Source organism: Mauremys mutica, chromosome 2 (assembly GCF_020497125.1).
Source record: "Mauremys mutica isolate MM-2020 ecotype Southern chromosome 2, ASM2049712v1, whole genome shotgun sequence".
Lineage (NCBI taxonomy): Eukaryota > Metazoa > Chordata > Testudines > Geoemydidae > Mauremys > Mauremys mutica.
The window spans coordinates 213,163,981-213,185,278 of record NC_059073.1 but is presented as its reverse complement, the minus strand read 5'-3'; the positions used below and the strand labels follow the sequence as shown (position 1 = coordinate 213,185,278).

Genomic DNA, 21,298 nt, shown 5'->3' with positions numbered 1-21,298 from the left:
AATCCATGTCCCTTGTCTAGCAATTGCTACTTAGTTGATGGCGAGTCCCTCTGTCATAAAACACTTTCATTGTCTTTGATTCACATAATCAGGGTAACAACACTTTATTCTTCCTGCCCCAGTAACAGAAACTGGGGATCCCACAGCAGCCAAAGTGACCATTTGGGCTTATGCTAGGCAGGGTGGGTGTGCCTATGCAAACAAGATCAGCCCCTGAAGTTCTTTTCCACAACTCGCCACAATTCACCACCAGATGTCAGAGTAGAGCTCATCCTTACTCTGCTTACATCTGTTTATTAATAGCTACACACATGCATGTTGTTCTATGTGTAAATGAAAGAAGGTAAAGTCAAAGAAATGTGTCTTGCACTCAGAGTGCATGGTGGTGATGTTTTTGATGGTCTTTAGTTCATATAAAAACAACAAGGAGTCTGGTGGCACCTTAAAGACTAACAGATTTATTTGGGCATAAGCTTTCGTGGGTAAAAAAACCTCACTTCTTCAGATACTCCATGCATCTGAAGAAGTGAGGGGTTTTTTACCCATGAAAGCTCATGCCCAAATATATCTGTTTGTCTTTAAGGTGCCACCAGACTCCTTGTTGTTTTTGTGGATAAAGACTAACACAGCTACCTCCTGATACTTTAGTTCCTATAGGAGTTCATTACACAGTCCTGGGCCAGCCCTTGAGAAAGTTCTGCCCCTCCCCCCCCCGCCCCTCAGATGAACTTTACCCTCATTGTAGAGTTCCATTGTGCCAGAGGAGCAACTGGCACAAACAACACAATTGCCAGCTAAACTGAACACATTTGGCATCAGACTAGAATCTAGCTATCTATTGTTCCAACCATCCTGTACCCCTCGCTACAGGGTATGAACACTTAGCTCCTACAGGTGTAAAAATGAAGACCTCTACAAGCAGAGCTGAAGGAGCAGCACAAGCTTAATTTGTGTGGTAGAGGCCGGTGTTTTTGGAAATGAAGGTTCTGGGTTCTACTCCTGATGCTGCATGTTGGCTGTTTAGATGATGGTTATGTCATCCCTGTGCTGCAGTCCCTTTACCCTGGCTGCTCTGAAGAATGTCCTTGAGATAAGGGAAGCCCCCTATGTGGCATAGCATCAGCACAGACTGTTCAATGCCAGCTATGATAGCGGGTCCCCACACAAGGGACACGTTGGGGGCTATTCCTGAGGGAATGGAGACATGAGTGGAGTGCTTCTGTGCTCTGGCAGTTCCCACCTGCCTCGATGACCCCTTGGGGCCTTTGGCAGCCAGGCCCAAGGGAGAGCAGCCAGATTGGGTAAGGAAAAAGTGGCATAAAGTCACCTTTGCCTCCTGTTTTGGGCCCTGTGCCTAGTGCTGGTTGGGTGTAGAGATGAATGGGGCCCTTTGTGTCTATGGCTTGGTTATACTTTGCTGCCAGTGACATCTGAACTTAAGAAAACTGAAGGAATTTTAAGAATCTAATTTATTTGTATTTTGTACATTTTGTTTAGTTTGGGCACTGGGTAATCAGAGCCTGTTCTGTTTCACTGTTATTTCTAGTCACTTTCACCCTCTGGTACTTCAGCCCTTGCACAATGTTATTGACTAGTTAACACTGAGGCGGGGGAAGGTTGGGGGCAGGATGATTGTTTGGGGTCCTAATGTGAGTTGGTCCTAAAACGCTTTAAAGGCTGTTTGCACTTAGTCATCAAACACACGTAGATGGGCTTGGGAGTTGGGTCCCACCCACTAAGAATAGAAGCTACACTCAGTTGTTTTCATTATTTAACAAAATAAACAGTAAAAGCAACTGGAATTCCCCCCCCCCCGAATGTTTTAACATCAAACCATTTCTTTTTCTCCCTCCTTGCTCACTGTTTCCAGCCAGCAGCCTGAAAACCCTTGGAGTTGATTTGCTCCAAAAGCAAAATGCCCGTCTTCACCACACTGAGGAATATCATGAGAACACCAGTCTGATTGTGAGACGAGGGCAAGTGTTTCAGTTAAAGCTGACCTTTGACCGGGAGCTGAAAGACAATGACAAAGTGGTGGTGCAGCTCAGTGTCGGTAAGAACACAACTCTTTAGCTCTCAGCGGTATGTCTAGCAATGCAGGAGTTGCCATACTGGGGTACACTAGCCTGATCAGACTTGTATGGTATCCAGTCTCAACACTAGCCAATGCTGCTACAGAAAAGGGTGAAGGATTGGATGCACCATAATGCACCTGGCCAATTTTATACTACACCATCACAGTGGAGACTTAATTTCTTCCAGACCTTGGCTGGTAGTTAGATTATAGATCAAAGCATGAGAACAGGAAATAGAACCTTGTAGTCCTGACTACCATACATCTGGTCAGACGATTAGACCTTGTCATCTTATCACATGCTGAGTCACACCTCCTCTGTATTTTGTATTGATCTATTTCCAGGTGAGAAACCCATGGAATCCAACGAGACCCTTTTGTCGATGGACCTGAGGTCTGGGCAGGACTCCCAGTGCTGGTGTGCCAACATCTCTAACACCAGTGGGAAGGAGGTAGACAGATTGCTTGTACACATAATTCATTCAAGTGGCAAATGAAAGGACCACTCGGTGCTGCAATGGCAGAGTGGGTGCTCTCGGTATGCCAGGGCCTGAGGGCGCTGTGGAAGCAGGGACTACACTCAGCTTTGGGGAGAGAGAGAACACTTGTGTCACTCCCCAAGGCCCCCTTTGAGGCAGATGGATGCAAGATGGAACAGTGTCAGCAGGCTTCAAGGGATGCTGAGCCCAGCCCTTTTCTGTGCCTAGGAAAGAGTCACTGCAATATGGGAAGGGGAGTTAATTGGGAGACATGGAAGAGTACTCAGAGCTCTGAGATTGGCTTCTGCTGCCTGCTCACTAGCTTTATAGGAGAAACTGTCCCATTTAATTCATCGCTCTATCACTATATTTCTGACAGCTGCTTTGTCCTCATCCCCTCCATTTCTCCCTTCAGCATGTGCCACAGGCTTGACTAGATTCGTTGCTGAAAGATCAGAAAGTGTTACTTGTACCACACATTGAAGAGGGGGGCAATGTGAGGGATAATCGCCTGCCTTGTGCTTTGCTTAGTGCCTGGTAGCTGTGACCAGTCCGGCAGATGCAGCTGTTGGAAAATACTTTCTGAGTGTGAAAACTGGGCTTCACATTTATAACCCTGGAAACAAAGTTGTCTACGTGTTGTTCAACCCTTGGTGTGAAGGTAATAGAAATGGCCTCATGACGTGGTTACGACTGCTATAGGAGATGATGTGTTCTTTAGACTTTCCCTCTTTATTCTCAAATTCTTGCACCTCTTCTCTTTAAAACACTGATGCCTAATTCTGCAAGCCATGGAACATCAGCCAACAATATTTAGCACTGATACTGGGCCTGACTGTGAAGCCCTTACTCTCATTGGTGCTCCATTATTCACACTAATGGTCCCATTTAAGCCAGTGACACGGTTTCTCTGAGTAGCAGCTCATCAATGGGAAAAAGGGGTTCACCATCCAGTTCATTGTGAACAAGTAGGTGTTAAAAATAAAGATGTTTTCTACCATTTCATAGAGAACATGTTTTTTCCAGGGAAGGAAGAAAGTTCAGGACTTAAATCTGAATGCTGTTTAATCATTATTCTGGAACCAGTGCTACTAACTCTAAGCTTCACTAGCTTTATGTTTCAAGAACAGAAAAGACTTGTTTAGCCTTTGAAAAGTTTTCTACAAAGTGCATGGAAATCAAGTAACATGTTCATGTGTTTTCTTCAGCTGACACGGTTTTCATGCCTAATGATACTGAAAGATTGGAGTATGTTCTCAGTGACACAGGCTACATCTATGTTGGATCAGTACAAAATATAGTTGGAAGACCCTGGAATTTTGGACAGGTAAAAGACAGTAATAATATGGGCATGATCACATGCGCACTCTCCCTCTCTCAACATAAGCAGGTGCTATTCCAATAAATGTGACCTTTCATTGAGACCCCAGTTCAAGGAGCTACGTAAGCACAGACAAATCTCAGAGGTCATGAGTACTCTTACTCATTTCAATGGGAATACTCACATGCTTAAAGTAGCACACATGATTAAAGCATTCTTGGTAGAGGGTAGGTGACTGTGGAGCGAACTTCCAGAGGACCTCAGGCAAATCCAGAGTCTAACCATCTTTAGGAACTTTGTGAAACCTTATTCTTCAAAAAGGCCTCCCCCGTATGAATGACAGAGCACGGACACCCCTTCTACTCAACCGCCCATACCAAGCTGCAGTCCCACAAGACATGGTTTTAGAAGGTAAATTAATGAAATCTAAAAGATAGAAAGCAAAAACCCTAGTCCAAGCAAAGGTTTTTACCTCGAAAAGGGAGACATGCCAGAGGCTCCATGAAGTCCACTAGGGACTTTGCTATTGCTGTTGATTTAACATGGTAGGCACTCAGATATTACCGTGATTGGAGACAGTATAATACCCTAAACGATAGATTTGATTTAAAAAGTGGTTGTTATTAGTGTGATAATGATATTCAGAGAGTGTTAAGAAATAAAAGACCTAATTCTCCACTCTGTTACATCAGTGTAAGAAAGGGGAGAACTGGGCCCAAATGGTCTAAAGACTTGATCATGTAATTTACACTATACTGGTTGACCAGTGACTGAATGGGCATGGTGGGTAAACTACCCTGTAACTCATAAAGGTCACCCTCCAAGACAGCTGTGAGATACCATTAGCAGAGACGTGGAGGAAATCTGTATGTGTGCTAAATAGAGAGCTTTGGGCTCTATTTCTTGAATTCTCTGTTCACACAAGTAATAAATAAATAAACAAAACAAAGTAAGAGGTATGTCTACACTGCAATAAAAGACGGACGGCATGGCTGTGGCTGGCTCGGATCGGCTGACTCAGGCTTGCAGGGCTTTGGCTGCAGTGGCTATAAAATTGTAGTGTAAATGTTTACGTTCAGGTTGGAGCCAAGGTTCTGAGACTCTGTAGGGGAGAAAGGTCTCAGAGGACGGAAGAAGAGCTCTGTGTATGCATGTCTCTCTCATTTACAGAAGTTGGTCCAATAAAAGATATTGCCTCCCCCACCTTGTCTCTCTACAGTTAGGTGGGAATATATAGATTTATTCATTCTACCTTTTACTGTCACAAGCTTTTGTTAGTCACATGAGTAGTTCCACCGACTTCAGTGAGACTATTAATGTAACTAAAGACTACTCACATGAGTAAGGATGGCTGGATAAGGTCCTATATATTAATGCATGGAGACTGGTCTATGCTTGCCCCCACAGATGAGGTCCTTCCATTTCAGGCCTAAGACAGATATGACAGTTCTGGGGCCCTGTTCTGTAGATAACCAGTGAACTTCAGTCTCCATGGAAGTCAATCCAGTAACTTTCATTGACACTAAATTCATTTGCCATAATAAGGTTTGGAGGTTCATCTGAGTCATATTGATTAGTTGCTGTAAGATAACTCAAATAGACTTGTTAGCATCAGGCAGTTTGCATTTGGAGCAGCAAGTAAACAGGCCTTTGTTTTTTCTCTCCAAAACAGTTTGAGGAAGATGTCTTGGACTCCTGTATGTATCTCCTGGACAAAAGTAAACTCAAGCAAAAAGTTAGAAAAGATTCTGTGACTGTGTCCAGAGCCATGTCTGCTTTGGTGAGTCTCTCTGAGAAGTGACTTGTCATTGACTCATTTCTTTATATTTTGCTGCTACAAATCAGTTTGTCCCAACCCCTCTTCCTCCTGTTTGTCCTTCTGCGCCCCTGACATTTAGAAAACCATTACAGGCCTAATTTGAAATGGATTTTGCTTATAACTCACATGGAGGAGGGTCTGAAGAAACTGGCAGAGGGAAAAGGTAGCTGCAATGTAGCATCCCCACATTATCTAGCCAATCCTTTCTGATGCATGGCTGCTATGCTGAGGTTGTACTCTCTGCAGGGCAAGAATCAGGAGAATAGCTGTTGTACATGGTATGTTCCCCTTTCAGTGCACTAGAAGAACTTATGATGCAAAATGCATGCTGAGTTACCGCTCCTCTGAGCAGCAGTTACACCTCCCCTTTGGATGTCTGAGCCTTACAGGAAGAACATGGGCAGCTGGCTGAGGGAAGCCAGCTAATGATAGCAAGACAACCTTGCTAACTGCCATAGTTACAGTGGATGCCCTGTGCCCAGAGGAAGTGCAGGCACAGAAGGGATCTCCGTGACAGGTCTGAGTTCCACTGGATCTCTTGACTGACTTTGTTTTCTCTATTCTCTGCGTCTTAGGTTAATTCCAATGATGAATCAGGAGTCCTTTGGGGGAACTGGTCAGGAACCTATACTGGTGGAACCTCCCCCGTGGCCTGGACAGGAAGTGCCCCCATTTTGCAGAAATACTACAAAACAAAAAAACCCATCCGCTTTGGTCAGTGCTGGGTTTTCTCTGGAGTTCTTACTACAGGTAAAACACGGCACCATCCATCTTTCCCGATACACCAAACCCTGGGGAGAGATTCCTCCACACAGTGCAGCTGGTGGTGGGGAACTTTCCAAAGAGCTTTTCCCAGTGAGGTTTTGTTCATCTATATTTCAGTCATGCGCTGCCTGGGGATTCCAGCCAGAAGCGTGACTAACTTCGCCTCGGCTCATGATACTGAGGAAAATCTGAAAGTTGACATCTACATGAATGAAAAGGGCGAAAAACTGGATGACATGACATCAGACTCTGTCTGGTAACTCTAAAGAATGCTATATACTTCCTGTACTCCTGAAGCTTTCCTGTAGAACTTTATCTGTATTTCTAAGCACCAGGAGGTTTTTCTTTTAGAATGTCTCTATTATTTTGAGTTTGCAGCTGAACAATAAGAGGAAGCTTGAATATTTTCTATAGGCATTTCCCTGTTAAACCTGCATCTGAGAGGAATAGACAGTTTGGGCTCTAGCCGGGTTTGTGTTATAGCCTTAGCAGCCACTGTAGTTAAGGATTCCAAAGCTGTTCCATGCTAAGCTCTTGTTTTGACCTGCTCGTATCTTTCTGTTCTATCCGGCTGAAATTTTGCATGCTTGATTTCTTTCTGAAGTTGAATTTTCCTGTAAACCACATGGAAAAGTGTTTCAGCCATCTTTGTGGGTGAAGAAAATGAAAAAAATGCCATTTTTTTCATTATGAAAAAAATCCCTTACGTATTACTTAGTTCTAGTGTCCACATGGTTGGTGCTTGACGTGTCATGGAAACAACCCTTGGACCAGACCAAGTGACCTGATGCAATTTGGGGTTAACTTGGCCACTTTATGAGCCTTTGAAAATCATACTTGGTCCATGAGCAGTAAGGGCCTAATCCAATTCTCTTTTAAATCAATGGAAGACTTTCATGGCTTACAGTGGACATTGGATCAGGTTGTACATTTAAAAAAATAACGTTAAGGGTCTTTTTCACAACGATCACATAATGGTCTGAGCAAAGGTGGATGGGGCTGTGTGTGCATCAAAAGCCTAGCTGATTTATAGTGAATGAGGCAGGTCACATTTAGGAGCCCCGCTTCATTCTGGGCCCGATCCAAAGCCTATTGACGTCAGTAGTAAGATTCCCATTAACCAAAGCCAGCAGGCTTTGGACGAGGGTCTCACTCTGCACAGGTGCATGTCCCTGTTCCCTCTCCCCAAATAAAGGGCCAGACTGTGGCCCCCTGGTTCAGGCTGAGTAGCACATGACTCCCCAACTAGTCTCATTGCCACCAGTGGTAAAGCTGGGGTGTAAACTACCGGTCAGTGTGAGTAAGGAGAACACAATCTGACCCAATCGGACAGTTAAAGACAGAAAGAGGTAAGACTGCTGCAGTGGTTTACAGCTCTCTTCTCACCACGGGCAAAGGATGTAATGCATGGAAAATACAGATTTTTCCTCTCCATTCTTTAAAAAAGTATATCTGCCATAAAAATGAGACAGGGTACAAAACTGAGCCCACTTCTTCCTCTGGGGGATCAATATGGTCACTCAGCTCTTTGGGTCCTGAACATGCATGTTAAATTGCAGGGTGCAAATAATGTTGTTTTTAACTTTGCAACCTAATTGCATGTAGGAATTTTCACGTGTGGAATGATGTGTGGATGAAAAGGCCAGACTTGCCCCAGGGTTTTGATGGTTGGCAGGCACTTGATGCCACCCCACAGGAGATAAGTCAAGGTAGGATTTACAAACAAAGAGACTCTATTGTGATTTGGGGTGGGGGATATTTTACAAGGAACATTTTTTCAGCAAAGCACTTAAACACTTTAAGCACTTGACTAGTCCAATTCATGTCAAACCTGAGTGAAGTGAGTTGCCCAAGTTCACACAGGCGTAGAGCTGAGAATAGAAGTTAGATCTCCTGGTTCCCAGCCCTATGCTCTGACCTCTTAAACGAGAGTCCTTTGGCCTCACTGCTGGTGCCATGGATGTAAATGTTATGGCATTTTTGCAATCAGAAAATCAAACATTTGATGGCATTAGGAAATGAAAATGGTTTAAGGTGTTGGCGCATGGGCTCCTGATCTGGGTTCTGTTCTCATCTCTACCCTGATTTACTGGGTGACCTTGGGCAAGTCATTTTGCCTTTCTGGGCCTCAGTTTACCCATTACTGAACAGGATATGATAGTCACCTGCCTAAAAGAGTGTTGTGAAGACGAATTGATGATTAATGTTAGCAAAGCATCTTGACGTCCTCAGATTACAAGCACTACAGAAAGGCAAAGCACTCTTTTTATTTTACAGTAAATTCTGCTGACACACTTTTTTCAGCCTGTACCTTTTTGGGTCAGTTTCCAACATCCATCAGCATACATCTCTAGATCCTACAGATAAAGCAGGTTTCAAAGGGTTGGCCTGTGCATTAGCCCTTGTTACAGATGATATTTAATATGCTGTCCTTTGCCATTTCGGGTTTGGGAACAGAGTAGTCAGCAACTGTGTAACTGTAGCAGGAGTCAGAAGAGATGAAATAAAGAAGGCCTAGAATTATCATTGCAAACTGAAATATGCTGAACTCTAGCACAAGCAGACAGATACAAAGAGCCTGATCCTGCAGTGCTGTGTGGTGCTGAGCACTGTCAACTCTCGTTATAGTCAATGGGAATTGAGGGTGCTCAGCACCTCGCAGGAAGTGCTCAGGAAGTGCCATGATTTTGGGCTTTGGAAATCTTTTGCTGCTTTGTAAAACCTGCTTAGAAATTGCATGTCTGCAGCTGGTTTCATAGGGGAGAATGTGGTAGGATTCCTAGCAGCATACAAGTGATACAAGTCACATTTCATCGTGTAAAAAATCTGCTACTTAAAGGACCGTAAAAGTTTTGGGCTCAGAACTAGTGTGGAGGAATATTTATTGCCAGGTTCAGTTACCTGGGGGTGGGCCACTGCTGTGGGAGGTCAGGGATATTATGTGTATGTGGTGATTGAGGAAAATGGAGCCTCACTTAATACATGTGAAAAGCAAGTAACATTCAACATACTCTTTAGGTGTTTACCAGTGCGGCCCTTGTCCACTAAAAGCCATCAGAAGTGGAGAAGTCTATTTGCTGTATGACTCCAAGTTTGTGTTTGCTGAAGTGAATGCCGACAGGGTCTTCTGGCAAGTGAAGAATGTGAATGGCAAACATAAACCTGTCAAACTGCGTGAGGAGACCAAGGCCATTGGGAAGAGCATCAGCACCAAAGCTGTTGGGAAGAACACAAGGGAAGACATTACGGCACAGTACAAATTCCCAGAAGGTGACCAGTAGTCGAGATCTTTCCAGCATCCTGTAGAAGATAAGATGAGACTGTTAGTCATGTGATTTTCTGCAGACACCAGAGTAGTCACATGCTTTATCAGTGTGGAAATCCAATCGGCTGCTTTAGTAATATACATTTAAAGTGTACTACTCAGCAGAATACATTCAGAAACAGCGAGGGAATCAGGAAAATTGGCGTATGAGTATCTTTGTGTCTGCAGTGACACCTGCTGGCTGTTTTCTAGTAAGAGGTTGTAGCAAGCATGCTAGTAACAAGAGAAGTAGGCCCAATAGATTCAGCAGTTCTGCTTGATCCAAAATTGCTCCATTTCTTATCTTCTTCTATCAACAAATTATATCATATTTCAAGAAACATCTCCTCCCCACCCCTTACTACATACCCAAAACTTGCTGTGTTAAGCAATGTGACTATTAAAACATCTCATTTGAGGAGCAGCCAAGTTGGGAAATCAGAGGGACATTGCAGAAAGGCATTTAAGTTAGGCTCTGCATTTGATCCTTCTTCTCACCAGTTTTCCAATATAGATATTTTAGATAAGTTTACTTCTCCTCAGCTCTTGCAATCTTAGGTCTTTGTTCTAGCCTATTCCTGAACAGAAGTCTGGGTTATCTGAACCTGCTTCATGCTCCATTCTGTATGTACAAAGTTCTATGGAACACTTTTAGTGTGGTTTTTGGCCACCACATATATTGATATTGACTCCCAGTCATCCTCCTTCACCCTTGAGTTGTGTAAACCTGGTGGCCTGAGTTTTCAAAAAAGAGTAGTGTGTTTTGGGTGCTCAACTTGAGAGACTGATTTTCAGAAAGTGCTGAACACCTACCTTCTAAAGATCAGGGTCCTCTGAAGTGTCTCAAACTGACAACCCACAAAATTAATGGTCACTTCTGAAAATCTGGCCCGGTGTGTTCGCCGACTGTTTAAATCCTATGGTAGAGTAAAATCAGGAGAGATACGTAGACTAGTTTAAACATGCAATGCTCAGTGCTGGGAAGCATGTCCTGCTGTGCTGTCTATATTTTAGCAGAAGGATAAACAGAAAAATTGGACCAGATTGAGGAAACTACAGTGCACATTATTTATTATGACTTTAGCTTTGCTTTTCCTTTTCCTGGTATTCAGGCTCTCCAGAGGAACGGAAAGCTGTGGAAAAGGCTTGCACCTATCTGAGCTCTTCAAATTTGGCAGTTTGTGAGAGCACAACTCCTCTTCCACCCCTCAAGGCTGGGATCCAACTGGATGTAGAGAGTGAAAAAGTTTTATGGCTGGGCAATCCCATTAATCTGAACATCATTGTACAGAACAGTTCTGCTGGCGCATGGACGATCAATCTTGTTGCCTCTTGCCAACTGCAGTCCTACACAGGGAAAGTAGAGGCCAATCTTGGATCCATCAAACAGACTGTCCAGACTGAAGGCAAACCTGGTGGGTCTATGAATCTGTCATATCCCATGTGCCTTCTCTTATGATACTGCAATGTGTCTTCAAGAGAGCTAGTGTGGAATGACTGTGAATCAACATAGGTGTATGACCTGTGGTCTGACAATGCTTATGGCATAGCAAAGAGGGATTTGTGCAGGGGAAAGTCTATATAATTATAATTATTATTTATTTCTTTTGTAGTAGTGCCTAGGAGCCCCAGTCGTGGATCAGAACCCCATTGTGCTAGGTTCTGTACAGACACAGAACACAGAAAGACATTCCCAAAATGTTTATAATCTGAAACATTTGCATTTAATTTGATGGCCTTTTGATTGACTGAGTGAAATAAGTTTGCTAACTTCAGTCCAGTTTCCAGTGAATGAGTGTCAACAGCACTAAAACCAACACACCAATTGGCAGATTTTGGCAGCTAAAATTGGTTGGATTATTGGTGGTGAGATCGTTAGGGATTGTGAAATTAAACCCGTTTGTGTTGTTTCTGTTTCTAAATTGTTGATTAACTGTTTCAGGGCTTCTGCAAATGTATTCATTCTTGATTGTTATTTGCAGAATAGTTTACACAAACTAATTTCAGACGATGGGCTGCCCCTGAACTGTTATTCATGGTGTGTCATTGGGGGTCACAGGAGAGTATTTCCAATCCCTGACTAGATGACTGAATTTTTTTTAAAAAGGACACTAATGAATGACAAATAATTAACAGCAAATAAGGCACTTGCAGTAAGAGTCTTCAGAGGACTAGTCATTCAGGCTAAAATACATTCAATTCTGGGGATTCAAGAGTGTTATTACATTTATAAAATGGCCATCTGAATACACAGAACGTATGTGTTAGGACACTAGCTCTGCTATTAGGCGGGGGTGGAGGTCTGCTACATAGGTTGGCACTTTAAAGGTGAGGACAGGAAATGTAAAAGAGGATTAGTTGGACGGAGGTTTTGTGCTATATAGAATTCAGTTTCTTGCAAGTCAAGTCTGGAGGCCTTTCACTAGCACTAAGGAAGTTTTCCAGAAAATTAGGAATAAAATGCAAAGTTAAGAAGAGGAGAGAATTTACATAATCACAATAAATACCTTATGTCCTGTGCCTCTGGCAAAGAAGTGGAAGTATCCCAAATGCATCTATGCATTTCATACGTCCAAATGCACTTAGGCACTTTACAATCCATCCTATCAAACTACTTCTTAATCAAGGAAACAAACTATAGTAAGTGCTGAGCGCTGCTGCCAAGAGAGTTACACATGGGACAGTATCTTCCTTTGTCAATCAGATATTGCTCACTTGAACTTTTCTCCCAGAGGGTCTTCATGTCCGTGGTTCTCACACATCTAGGCCCCATCATTACTGTGCCGAGGCCTGGGTGGGACTTTCTTTGGAGTTCCATTCCTCACTCCTAACCATGGCTTGCTTAGTAACTGCAGCCACTCCTTTTTCTGTGAGTTTCAGCCCAGGGCCTTTGCAGATAATTCACCTTCTGCCCATATTGGAACTAGGAATCTAAAAGTTTAACCGGTTAATGGATAAGCATCAGTCTTATCTGTTTCGGTTAATGATTAAACTCCACTGCTGCCTGAGCCCAGGAGTCCGTTGCTGCCCCGGGGGTGGCAGCCAGGAGAAACCCCGGGCGCAGGGGTGGGCAGCAAAGTCCCTGGGCACCGGGGCCAGCGGCCGGGATTCCCCGCAGTAGAACCCCGTGTAAAATGTGGGGATCCTGCAGCACCCCCAACACCCCTAATTCCCCAGTTAAATGTTTAACCATGTAACCAATAAAATTTTATTCAGTTACACGGTTACTTTTTTAAATTGTTATTTATATCCCTAGTTGGAACCATGTTAAACCAGAAGCAAAACAGTCACCATTTATTGGTCCATAATTAAAGCTATGCAGCACATCAAGTCTATGTAGAATAGACATCACCAAACATTTTCATGAAGATCAACTGACTTTCTGCTTCAACCTTCTGTTGTTGTGTACAGAAAATGCTGCATTAACATCTTTTTTTTTCCTGTTGTTGGTCCAGTTATTCAGCTCCCTCTGAATATAGCAGCTGATGCTTATATGAAGACTGTAACATCTGTTGAGGATGAACTTCTCATAAAAGTCAATATTATTGCTGAGATTCAGGAAACTAATGAAAAGCTCACTGATGAGCTAACACTAACATTCCAATACCCCCCTCTCAAGGTGGAGGTAAGAAGTTAAATGACGGATGAAGCTGTGCATAGATACCCTGGTGATGGGTGTTATACAAATGCGTATAAATGGATGGCTAGGTAAATAAGTGAGCTAGAATTGTGACTAGAAAGGTTAGTGAGAACTGAGCATCTGGATATTTTCCAAAGTAGGGACATGGAGCCCTGCTTCCAGATAAATGAAGGTGCCCAAACTACCCCAACCTAACATCGCAGCCAAGATTTTCAAAAATTGGAACCTAAAACTGTGCTACTCAGTCTATATTTAGATATCCAAATAAGTGGCTTGATTTTCAAATGTGCTGAGCACTCAGCACTCCTGTGGGAGAGCTGCTGGGAGCTCAGCTGTTTTGAAAGCCAGGCCTCTTGTTATAGGGCTAAATACCAGAGTGAGGAGCCTGACTTTCAGCTCCTCTTGTTACAAAGGTGGCTGCAGTGTCTGACTGGGCACTGCTGTGGCATTTGAAAGAGGTCATAAAGATGGACTTTAAATCCCTTGGCACAGTCCCTCACAAAATCCTGGCTGAAAGATGAGTTCCAGTTGGTATAACTCTGTGTACATTCATGTCAATTGAAAACTGCCTCAGAGGCTACTGACAAACAGATATGTACCAAGTCAAGGGCGGGTAGGCCAGTGGGGGCCGTAGGGATCAGGGCTAGGCAAGATTTAATTCAACATTTCTATTAATGATCCAAACAAAATATTCACTCAATGGATTCTGGGAGGCACATCTCTCTCTGTAGTTAATGCTGCTGGCCAGGGTGGTATTACACTGGTGGGCCTGAGGATTGTGGGGGAAGAGCATGTTTTAATGCACCTGTGAAAAGGAACAGCTACGTGTGCTGATTGCAGCTTACATGCTCACTGGCCTGTGGACTCCTAAAATACACAAGTCAGCACTGTAGATGGACATCCTCCTCCCTTAGCCAGGGGTGGCTCCAGGCCCCAGCACGCCAAGCACGTGCTTGGGGCGGCATGCCGCGGGGAGCACTCTGCCGGTCGCCGGGAGGGCAGCAGGCGCCTCTGGTGGACCTCCCGCAGGCGTGCCTGCGGAGGGTCTGCTGGTCCCACGCGGCTTCGGTGGAGCATCCGCAGGCATGCCTGCGGGAGGTCCACCGGAGCCGCGGGACTGGCGACCGACAGAGCGCCTCCCGCGGCATGCCGCCGTGCTTGGGGCAGCAAAATGTCTAGAGCCGCCCCTGCCCTTAGCAATCTCACGTCTTAGGGAGAGATCCTAGATCCTTGCATGAAAGTAAGGGGCTATATCGGCCCTCTTCCTCCCCTGGTCCATCAGTGCAGCACAAGACAGGTATAGCAAAAAGAAAAAAAAAAGAAATAAAAAAGAGAAGATGATGATGTTAGAAATAATACACCTTGACAGAGAGATGTTTGAAGCAGGGACAGGAAATACAAATGCAAACTGATAGAACCGGAGAATAGTTATCCAAAATATAGCTATCTGATAAAGGGTAATATAGTCCCAGAGCCCTAATATTTCACCTGATCTACATGAAGGAAGGGACTTTTTAAACAGGATTTTGATGCTACTCGATGGAATTAACCCTGCAGGGCAGAAAATGCAATCCAGGATAGACTGAATTTCAGGACCCCAGAACTTAATTGGAAAGCAGTAATGGAAACCCCCCCGCCCCACACACACCTATTTTAGGATTATATAGGACCACAAATTAGATGGAAGTTTGAAATGCAAAAAAAGGGCAGCCAGTGCTTTGGTTCTCTAGAGCATATAAAGTAACACCAAATATAGGCTAGAATCACAGAGGCTTCACCTCAGACAAAAGGGAGGTGATGGTCTCACTCTGCCCAGGACTGGTGAGACCACACCGAGAATACTATGATTATTTCTAGGTTGAGATGGGCCAAGAGTCCACAGGTCTTCAAAATCTGGACCTGGGGCTGCAGCCTAGACAAACCCTCCAGCCCAGGGCTGTTTAGACTCTGAGTTCTGGTTTGGCCATTATCAAGATGGAGGGTAATCATAAAATGAAAATCTGGAGGTGTTCAAACTGGGAGGTTTGGTTTGGGCCCATTTCTATCTCTGGGCTCCTTATTCCCAAAAAGATGTTAACAAATTGGAAAGAATTCAGAGGCCAAATAAATAGAATAACTGATGAGAATGACCTCAGAGGAAAAATTAAAAGAGCAGAGTATCTTGTCTGAATGACAGGTAGGATGGTCATGAGAATCAGCTACCTGTATATAAACACTGAGGAGTGGGAGGAGCATGGGCGGCAATAATGAGGGGGCATGGAATGAAACTGAGCAAATGAAATGTTGGGTTGAATATTAAAGACTATTTCCTGCCAATGAAATCTATTAGATGGTAGACTCCCAAGGAAAGTGGTGGAAACTACATTGTTTGAGTCATTTAAAATTGGAGCGTACAAAGCCCTGGAGAATCTATGTGGAAAACAACTCTGTCTTGGCAGGGAAATGGACCAGATGACTAACATCTCTGGTTTCGGTTAACTCTCTGACCTCAGCTGTTTGTCTTTTTGACTAAGGCACGACTTTCTCATGGTCAGTCTCTCTTTTAATGCCATCTGCCATAGACACCTTCTATTCTGCTTTTTAATAAGAGGATGCACCTAATCTGTGCCTCTGTAATCCTTTATTTTGCAGATGCCAGAAACTGCAAAGATTAATGAAGATTTTACCTGCTCCTTTATCTTCAAAAATACCTTGTCTGTTCCCTTGGAAAAGTGCAAATTGCATGTAGAAGGACTGGGCATTTTTAAAATGGAAACAATTGATCAAGGGTGAGGTTACACTTAAGATATTTGCGGTACTTTGCATTAAATAAATGTATAACTTCTACTGTCTGTAGAAATTTGTACACTTTTAAAAAGCAGTTAGGTACATCCAATAATAAGTCCCATTGCCTTTATAAAGTCTATTGGCCCTAGTCAGACCTGATGCAAGCAGGTGCAATGCTGCACAATGATGTCTCTGCGTAGCAGCCCATCTAACCTTGGTTTATTCAACATGTGCAGCTAAAGAATTTACTTTCTTTGCCTTTTCCTTTCAATGACTTTAGCCTTATAAGAGGGTGGAATGGTCTACCAAGGAAAGTAGAGGAAGCCCCATCCCTGGAGACAGTGAAAAGAAACCTAGGGCTAAATACACAGGGCACTTAGGCATTGGCATGCCAGACTTCAAGGCAACCTGCCGCCTGATGGAGTCCACAGCCCCAAATTTAGGCACCTAGGTTCCCACCATACAATGCTTGAGGAGAGTTAGGTGCCTAAGAAGGAGATTCCCAGAAGCCAGCACACTGAGTGGAGAGCTACCTAAGTGAGCAAGTAGGAAACGCTGAGGCTAAGTCCCACCCCTCTCAGGGTGCTCAGTGCCTAAGTCCAGGCCGGAGTGCCTAACTCTCCTGGAGTTAGATGCCTACACCAGGTGAGCTGCTTAGGTAGCCTGTGGCCTTGCAGCCAAAACCCAGAAAGAAAGAGCCCCACAGCCCATTATAGCTGATAGCCTAGTGGTCAGGGCATTCACCTAAAATGTGGGAAACCTAAGTTCAAGTCCCTGCTCCAAATCAGGCAGAATGGGAATTTGAAATATGCCCCAGTCTGCAAAATGCCCCAGCTGTTCGCCCCAGCAGTCTATTGTAAGGATTTAGACCAGTAGCGTAGCTGGGGGGGAGCAGGGCAGCGGCCGCTCCCCCACTGAGCACAAGTGGCTCCTTGTCAATTTCTTGGTGCCTTTTTACTCACTCGGGGGAGTGATGAAAAAAAAGGTGCCACCTACTGCGGCGCTTTTATTTTACTCACTTGGCAGCACTCCGGTTCTTCAGTGGCACTTCGGTGGCATTTCGGCAGCGGGTCCTTCAGTGCCGCCAAAGACACTCAGAGCGAGTGAAGGGTCCGCTGCCGAAGACCCGGAGCAGTGGGTGGCACCTTTTTTTTTTTTTGATCGCTCCCCCTGTTCCCTCCACCTGGCTACGCCACTGAATTTTAGACATGTTCTAGGAACACCTAATGGATCAGTCACTGAAGGCAAGATAGGTGGGGAAATGCCTATTCTGAGAATCCTGCTGGGACCTTGGTGTGAATGAGGGTGCTGAGCAGGTTGGAGCACCAGGAGTTAGGCAGTTTTGTGCATGCGTACCTGCAGAAATTTAGGCACTAGTGTTAGGTAGAGCTCAGCGGTGCGGTGCCTAAATGTTGTCCTTTGGTGCCTAACAGCCACTGTAGGTGCCTATGTCCCTTTGTGGATCTAGTCCTTAACCACCAATTGGCTCATTAGTTCATTCCCCACCCACCCACCCCGCCCAATAGAATTTTTGTTGCTCTTTACATTCAGGCTGCAGGAAATATCAGCTCTATGTTGACTACGAAAGCTGTATTTCATTCGCAAAGAAACTGTTAGAAAGCAATGAATACATTTAGCATTGTGTTAGTAACGATCTTTTTTCCCCTCTTCTCCTTAGGGACATAATGCCTGGTAGGATCATTAAATCCCAAATAATATGTGCTCCAAATAAAACAGGAGAGAAAAAACTTGTAGCCAAACTGACCTCTAACCAAGTCAAAGGAATATCTGAGGAAAAGATGATTACCATCACCGCCTAGGGGAATTACTCAATATCTTAACAGGGTGTCAGTCTTGGTCTTGCTGAATATGTACTAGAGATGGATGTCACTGGCACTTCCTGCCTCCTTGATTAGTGGATTATAGGCTATCATAGGAGATAAGGTAATGTAAATGGCTTAAGGGCACAGTTGCTTTGATTCTAGTTAATGGGGATTTAATAAAGATTGTTAAAACCTACTCTCACATCTATTAATGTCAGTTTCTGATGATTAAGGACTTGTTTGAGAAAGTGGGAATGGTTAGATTGTGGCTCACGCTGAGGTTAGCTTTTCCTTTTGTAACAATCACAAGCTTTGTGTAATGATAATTCCATTAGTATCTGCACACTGTTTTGCCTTTTTAAACACCCGTGTTGGGTGAAGTAATGATTTATCTGTCAATTACTGTCATGCCCATTTTGGTGTTCCATGTATGCCTCAATTCATAGGATGGATTGTGCTGTATCATATGTTACCGGACTGACAGTATCATGCACTGTCGTGGTTGATATGCAGGTATTATGCATTATTGTGCTCATTGTAGCATACCGTGAGGTTTCACCACACAGAACATGGCTTTTCTTAAAGAAACAACCTAAAACTGGATCACAAGCAGAAGTCTTCTGAACAGTCCCCCTTTTGTTAACTGTTGGGTAAATTCTTTTTAATTTGCACCTGCCTCTTTCATCACAATAAACCTTGTTACTCTCGGGTTCTGTAACTCTGTTATTGCTTCTTATTCCTATATGTATCTAGTGTGCTGTAGCCAATAAGCGTATATGAAAAGGCTTGGATTTTTGTGGCACTCTGGTTAAGGCAGTCTCTCCCGGTGTGTGATTAGGCTCTAATTGATTTAGGCTCAAACCCACAGTGCTGTCTGTGCAGGCGAATCCAGAAGTCTCCCTCTGTGGTCCTCCTGGCAGGACTGGAGCCTTAAACCTGAAGTAACTGCTCATCTTGTAGAAGGAAGTGGATGGTCATTGTCTGTAAGATGAGGGTGACCATATGTCCCGTTTTTCCCGGGACAGGCCCTTTTTTAAGCCCTGTACTGACTTTTTTGGCAAAAGTGGGCATTTGTCCTGTTTGCTCTTGCCGACTTGATCAGTTGACAAGAACAAATGCCCACTTTTGTCAGGAAAGTGGAGTGCAATGCGGAGAAATGTGCAGGGGGGTGAGGGGTGATGCCAGCTCCACGCAGAGCGGGGAGGCAGGGTTCCAGCGAGCAACGACTGCTTCACGGAGCAAGGGTGGCAGGGCTCAGGCGAGCAGCAACCCCAGCCTTGCGCGGAGGGCAGGCAGGGCTCGGGCCAGCCTCATGGCGGGGGGCAAGGGGTGACCTCAGGCTGGTATCGTATGGTGTCCTGTTTTCCCTTTGGGAGATATGGTCACCCTACGTAAGATGCTTTTATAGGGGGCTGGTAGAAAAATACCAGTTATTCTTCATGGGGAATTGAGAGGGGGAAGAAATGTATTTGTTAAAAGCTCCCATGAACATTTACAGTGGGTTTTTTTTAAATAAAAAAGTTAAACCAAAATAATTTTACTTTTGAAAATCCTTTTACTGAAAACATTTCCGTTTCTGCTTTTCCATTAAGAGAGTGGCAAGTGTTGTCAAAAATGACTGTTTTCCATGAAAAGTTTTGTTTGCCAAAAAGCCATTTTTCATCTCAATTACTTTGACAAAAAATTTCAACCAGCTCTGTTGCTATATTTGAAGGAATTGGCAACTACCATATCATTACAAAATACTGCTGTAAATAGGGTGACCATATTTCCTTATGCTAAATACGGGACACCTAGAAAAATTACAGTTATTCAAGTGAGTTCAATAGCAATCAGTCAGAACCATGCAGTACAAACATTCAAATTAGTCAACTTGTTGAGCCCCCATTAAAGAGAAATACTGTATAGTTGGATTCTTTTTATTTACTTTCTTTCTTTAAGGATTTAGGGTTCACACAGGGAGGGGTGACACAAACACCCTCTACCCTCCCTCCCCACAATCACACACACACTCCTGTACACCTGTGAATGACCGACCTGACCCATGCTCTCTGCCCACCATGCCTGACTGGGCCCCCAGGATAGACCCGCCTCGCCTGGTATCGTGTCTTCCCAAGGCAACACATGGGCGGGAGGCAGGCAGGGTCACATGCCCCACTCCACAGATTTCTGTCAGGGTTCACACCAGAATGTGGCCAACAGCAACCTTTCAGCACTGCGTGGGAGGGAAGGGACGGGAACTGCTTCCAGCTGCAGGGGATGAGGAGGCGGGAAAGGGATGACCTGGCCTGTCCTTGCAGAACTCATCTCTCCCCTGGCTCCCTGGTGGCTGGAAGCAGCTTGTCCCTTCCTGCCCGCAGAGTGTTGAAAGGCGGCTGACACCTCCAGGCTGCTGCTGACCACCAACATAACCCAGACGCCTCCTGTCCGTGGGCTACAGAGCAGGCAGGAAGGGGTTAAGCCTAAGGATGCATTGTGCACCAGGGCTCAGGGAACCTGACTGCAGGAGTGTCAGCGAACCCAGACAGAGGGGGCTGAGCAGGGGAGGGTGCCTAGGGGACAGAGCAGCCCATGCTCCCTAGGGGCAGGACCCATGGCCGGGGGGAGGGGGGTGTGGCAGATGAAGAGGGTGTTAAGCCCCTGCCTGGGGGCTGCTGTGGAGCCTGCAGGGTTAGGACACAAACAGGCTGGAGATTGCTTCCCCCATCCCCCAGCTCCAGAGCGTGGCTGAGGGGCAGAGAGGCTTCCCCGTGCCAGCACACTCTACGGGGCTTTGGCACATGCAGAGCTCGGCTGTGGCCAATGCCCCAGGCCAGAGGGTCTTGGGCTTTCCTAGGGTCCTGGCCCAGCCAGAGGCAGGGGGGGGAAGGAAGGAGCCTGCTGGCCCAGGGGCGGGGCAGGTTCTCTGCACAGTGCTGAGAGCGGGGTGCGCCCTGTTGGGGGGGGGGATATGGAGGAGCAGCGGGGCTGGGGGTGGGGGTGAAGGGGCAAAGCAGGGAGAGGACAGTGAGAGGGGGAGCATGTAAATGGCTGCCGGGTGGGCAGCAGAGGTGACACATAACCGGCCACCACCGGGTGCCTGCCTGCACTCACCAGCCACCACATTGCACAGCCAGTACTGGCTGGAAATGGGATGGGGCCCTGCTGGCTGAGAGCCGGCACGCAGCAGGGGGAGCGGCCGGCCCCACGCGCTGCAGCTTTGCCCTGCCACCAGCCTTGCACACCCATCCCCGCTGTCGGCCACTGGACCTCACCACTCATGGGCAGGCAGCTGGCAAGAAGGGATCCAGCCAACAGCAGGACCCAC

At 45.2% G+C, this 21,298-nt stretch overlaps 1 protein-coding gene and 1 long non-coding RNA gene across 4 annotated transcripts; one reads left to right on the top strand and one right to left on the bottom strand.

Annotated features, from left to right (window-relative positions):
- The first annotated feature begins 746 nt into the window (after positions 1–746).
- On the top strand, positions 747–18,662 carry TGM4 (transglutaminase 4). Of its 2 annotated transcripts, none has more exons than XM_045002929.1 (14): positions 747–871; positions 1,871–2,053; positions 2,420–2,526; positions 3,085–3,214; positions 3,762–3,880; positions 5,547–5,654; positions 6,269–6,443; positions 6,576–6,714; positions 8,064–8,167; positions 9,477–9,728; positions 10,875–11,177; positions 13,218–13,387; positions 16,034–16,170; positions 17,847–18,662. In XM_045002929.1, exons 3-14 carry the CDS (start codon positions 2,431–2,433, stop codon positions 17,986–17,988), a joined length of 1,875 nt encoding a protein of 624 aa, XP_044858864.1. In that variant the 5' UTR covers positions 747–871; positions 1,871–2,053; positions 2,420–2,430; the 3' UTR covers positions 17,989–18,662. The 2 variants fall into 2 exon arrangements, with proteins under 2 accessions (XP_044858864.1, XP_044858863.1); XM_045002928.1 differs by having other exon boundaries at positions 766–1,301.
- LOC123362555 lies at positions 8,706–12,670 on the bottom strand. Of its 2 annotated transcripts, XR_006576481.1 has the most exons (4): positions 12,270–12,670; positions 10,576–10,679; positions 9,470–9,674; positions 8,706–8,935 (listed from the first exon to the last, which is right to left on the bottom strand). It is a non-coding gene; the product is annotated as an uncharacterized LOC123362555 (long non-coding RNA). The 2 variants fall into 2 exon arrangements; XR_006576480.1 differs by having other exon boundaries at positions 8,706–9,674; positions 12,478–12,670.
- Positions 18,663–21,298: the final 2,636 nt, after the last annotated feature.

Coding starts and splice junctions, on each gene's coding strand:
- TGM4 (XM_045002929.1), top strand. CDS start 2,431: ATGGAATCCAACGAGACCCTTTTGTCGATGGACCTGAGGTCTGGGCAG. Junction 3,215..3,761: donor GTTCAACCCTTGGTGTGAAG/GTAATAGAAATG, acceptor TGTTTTCTTCAG/CTGACACGGTTTTCATGCCT. Junction 5,655..6,268: donor CCAGAGCCATGTCTGCTTTG/GTGAGTCTCTCT, acceptor TCTGCGTCTTAG/GTTAATTCCAATGATGAATC.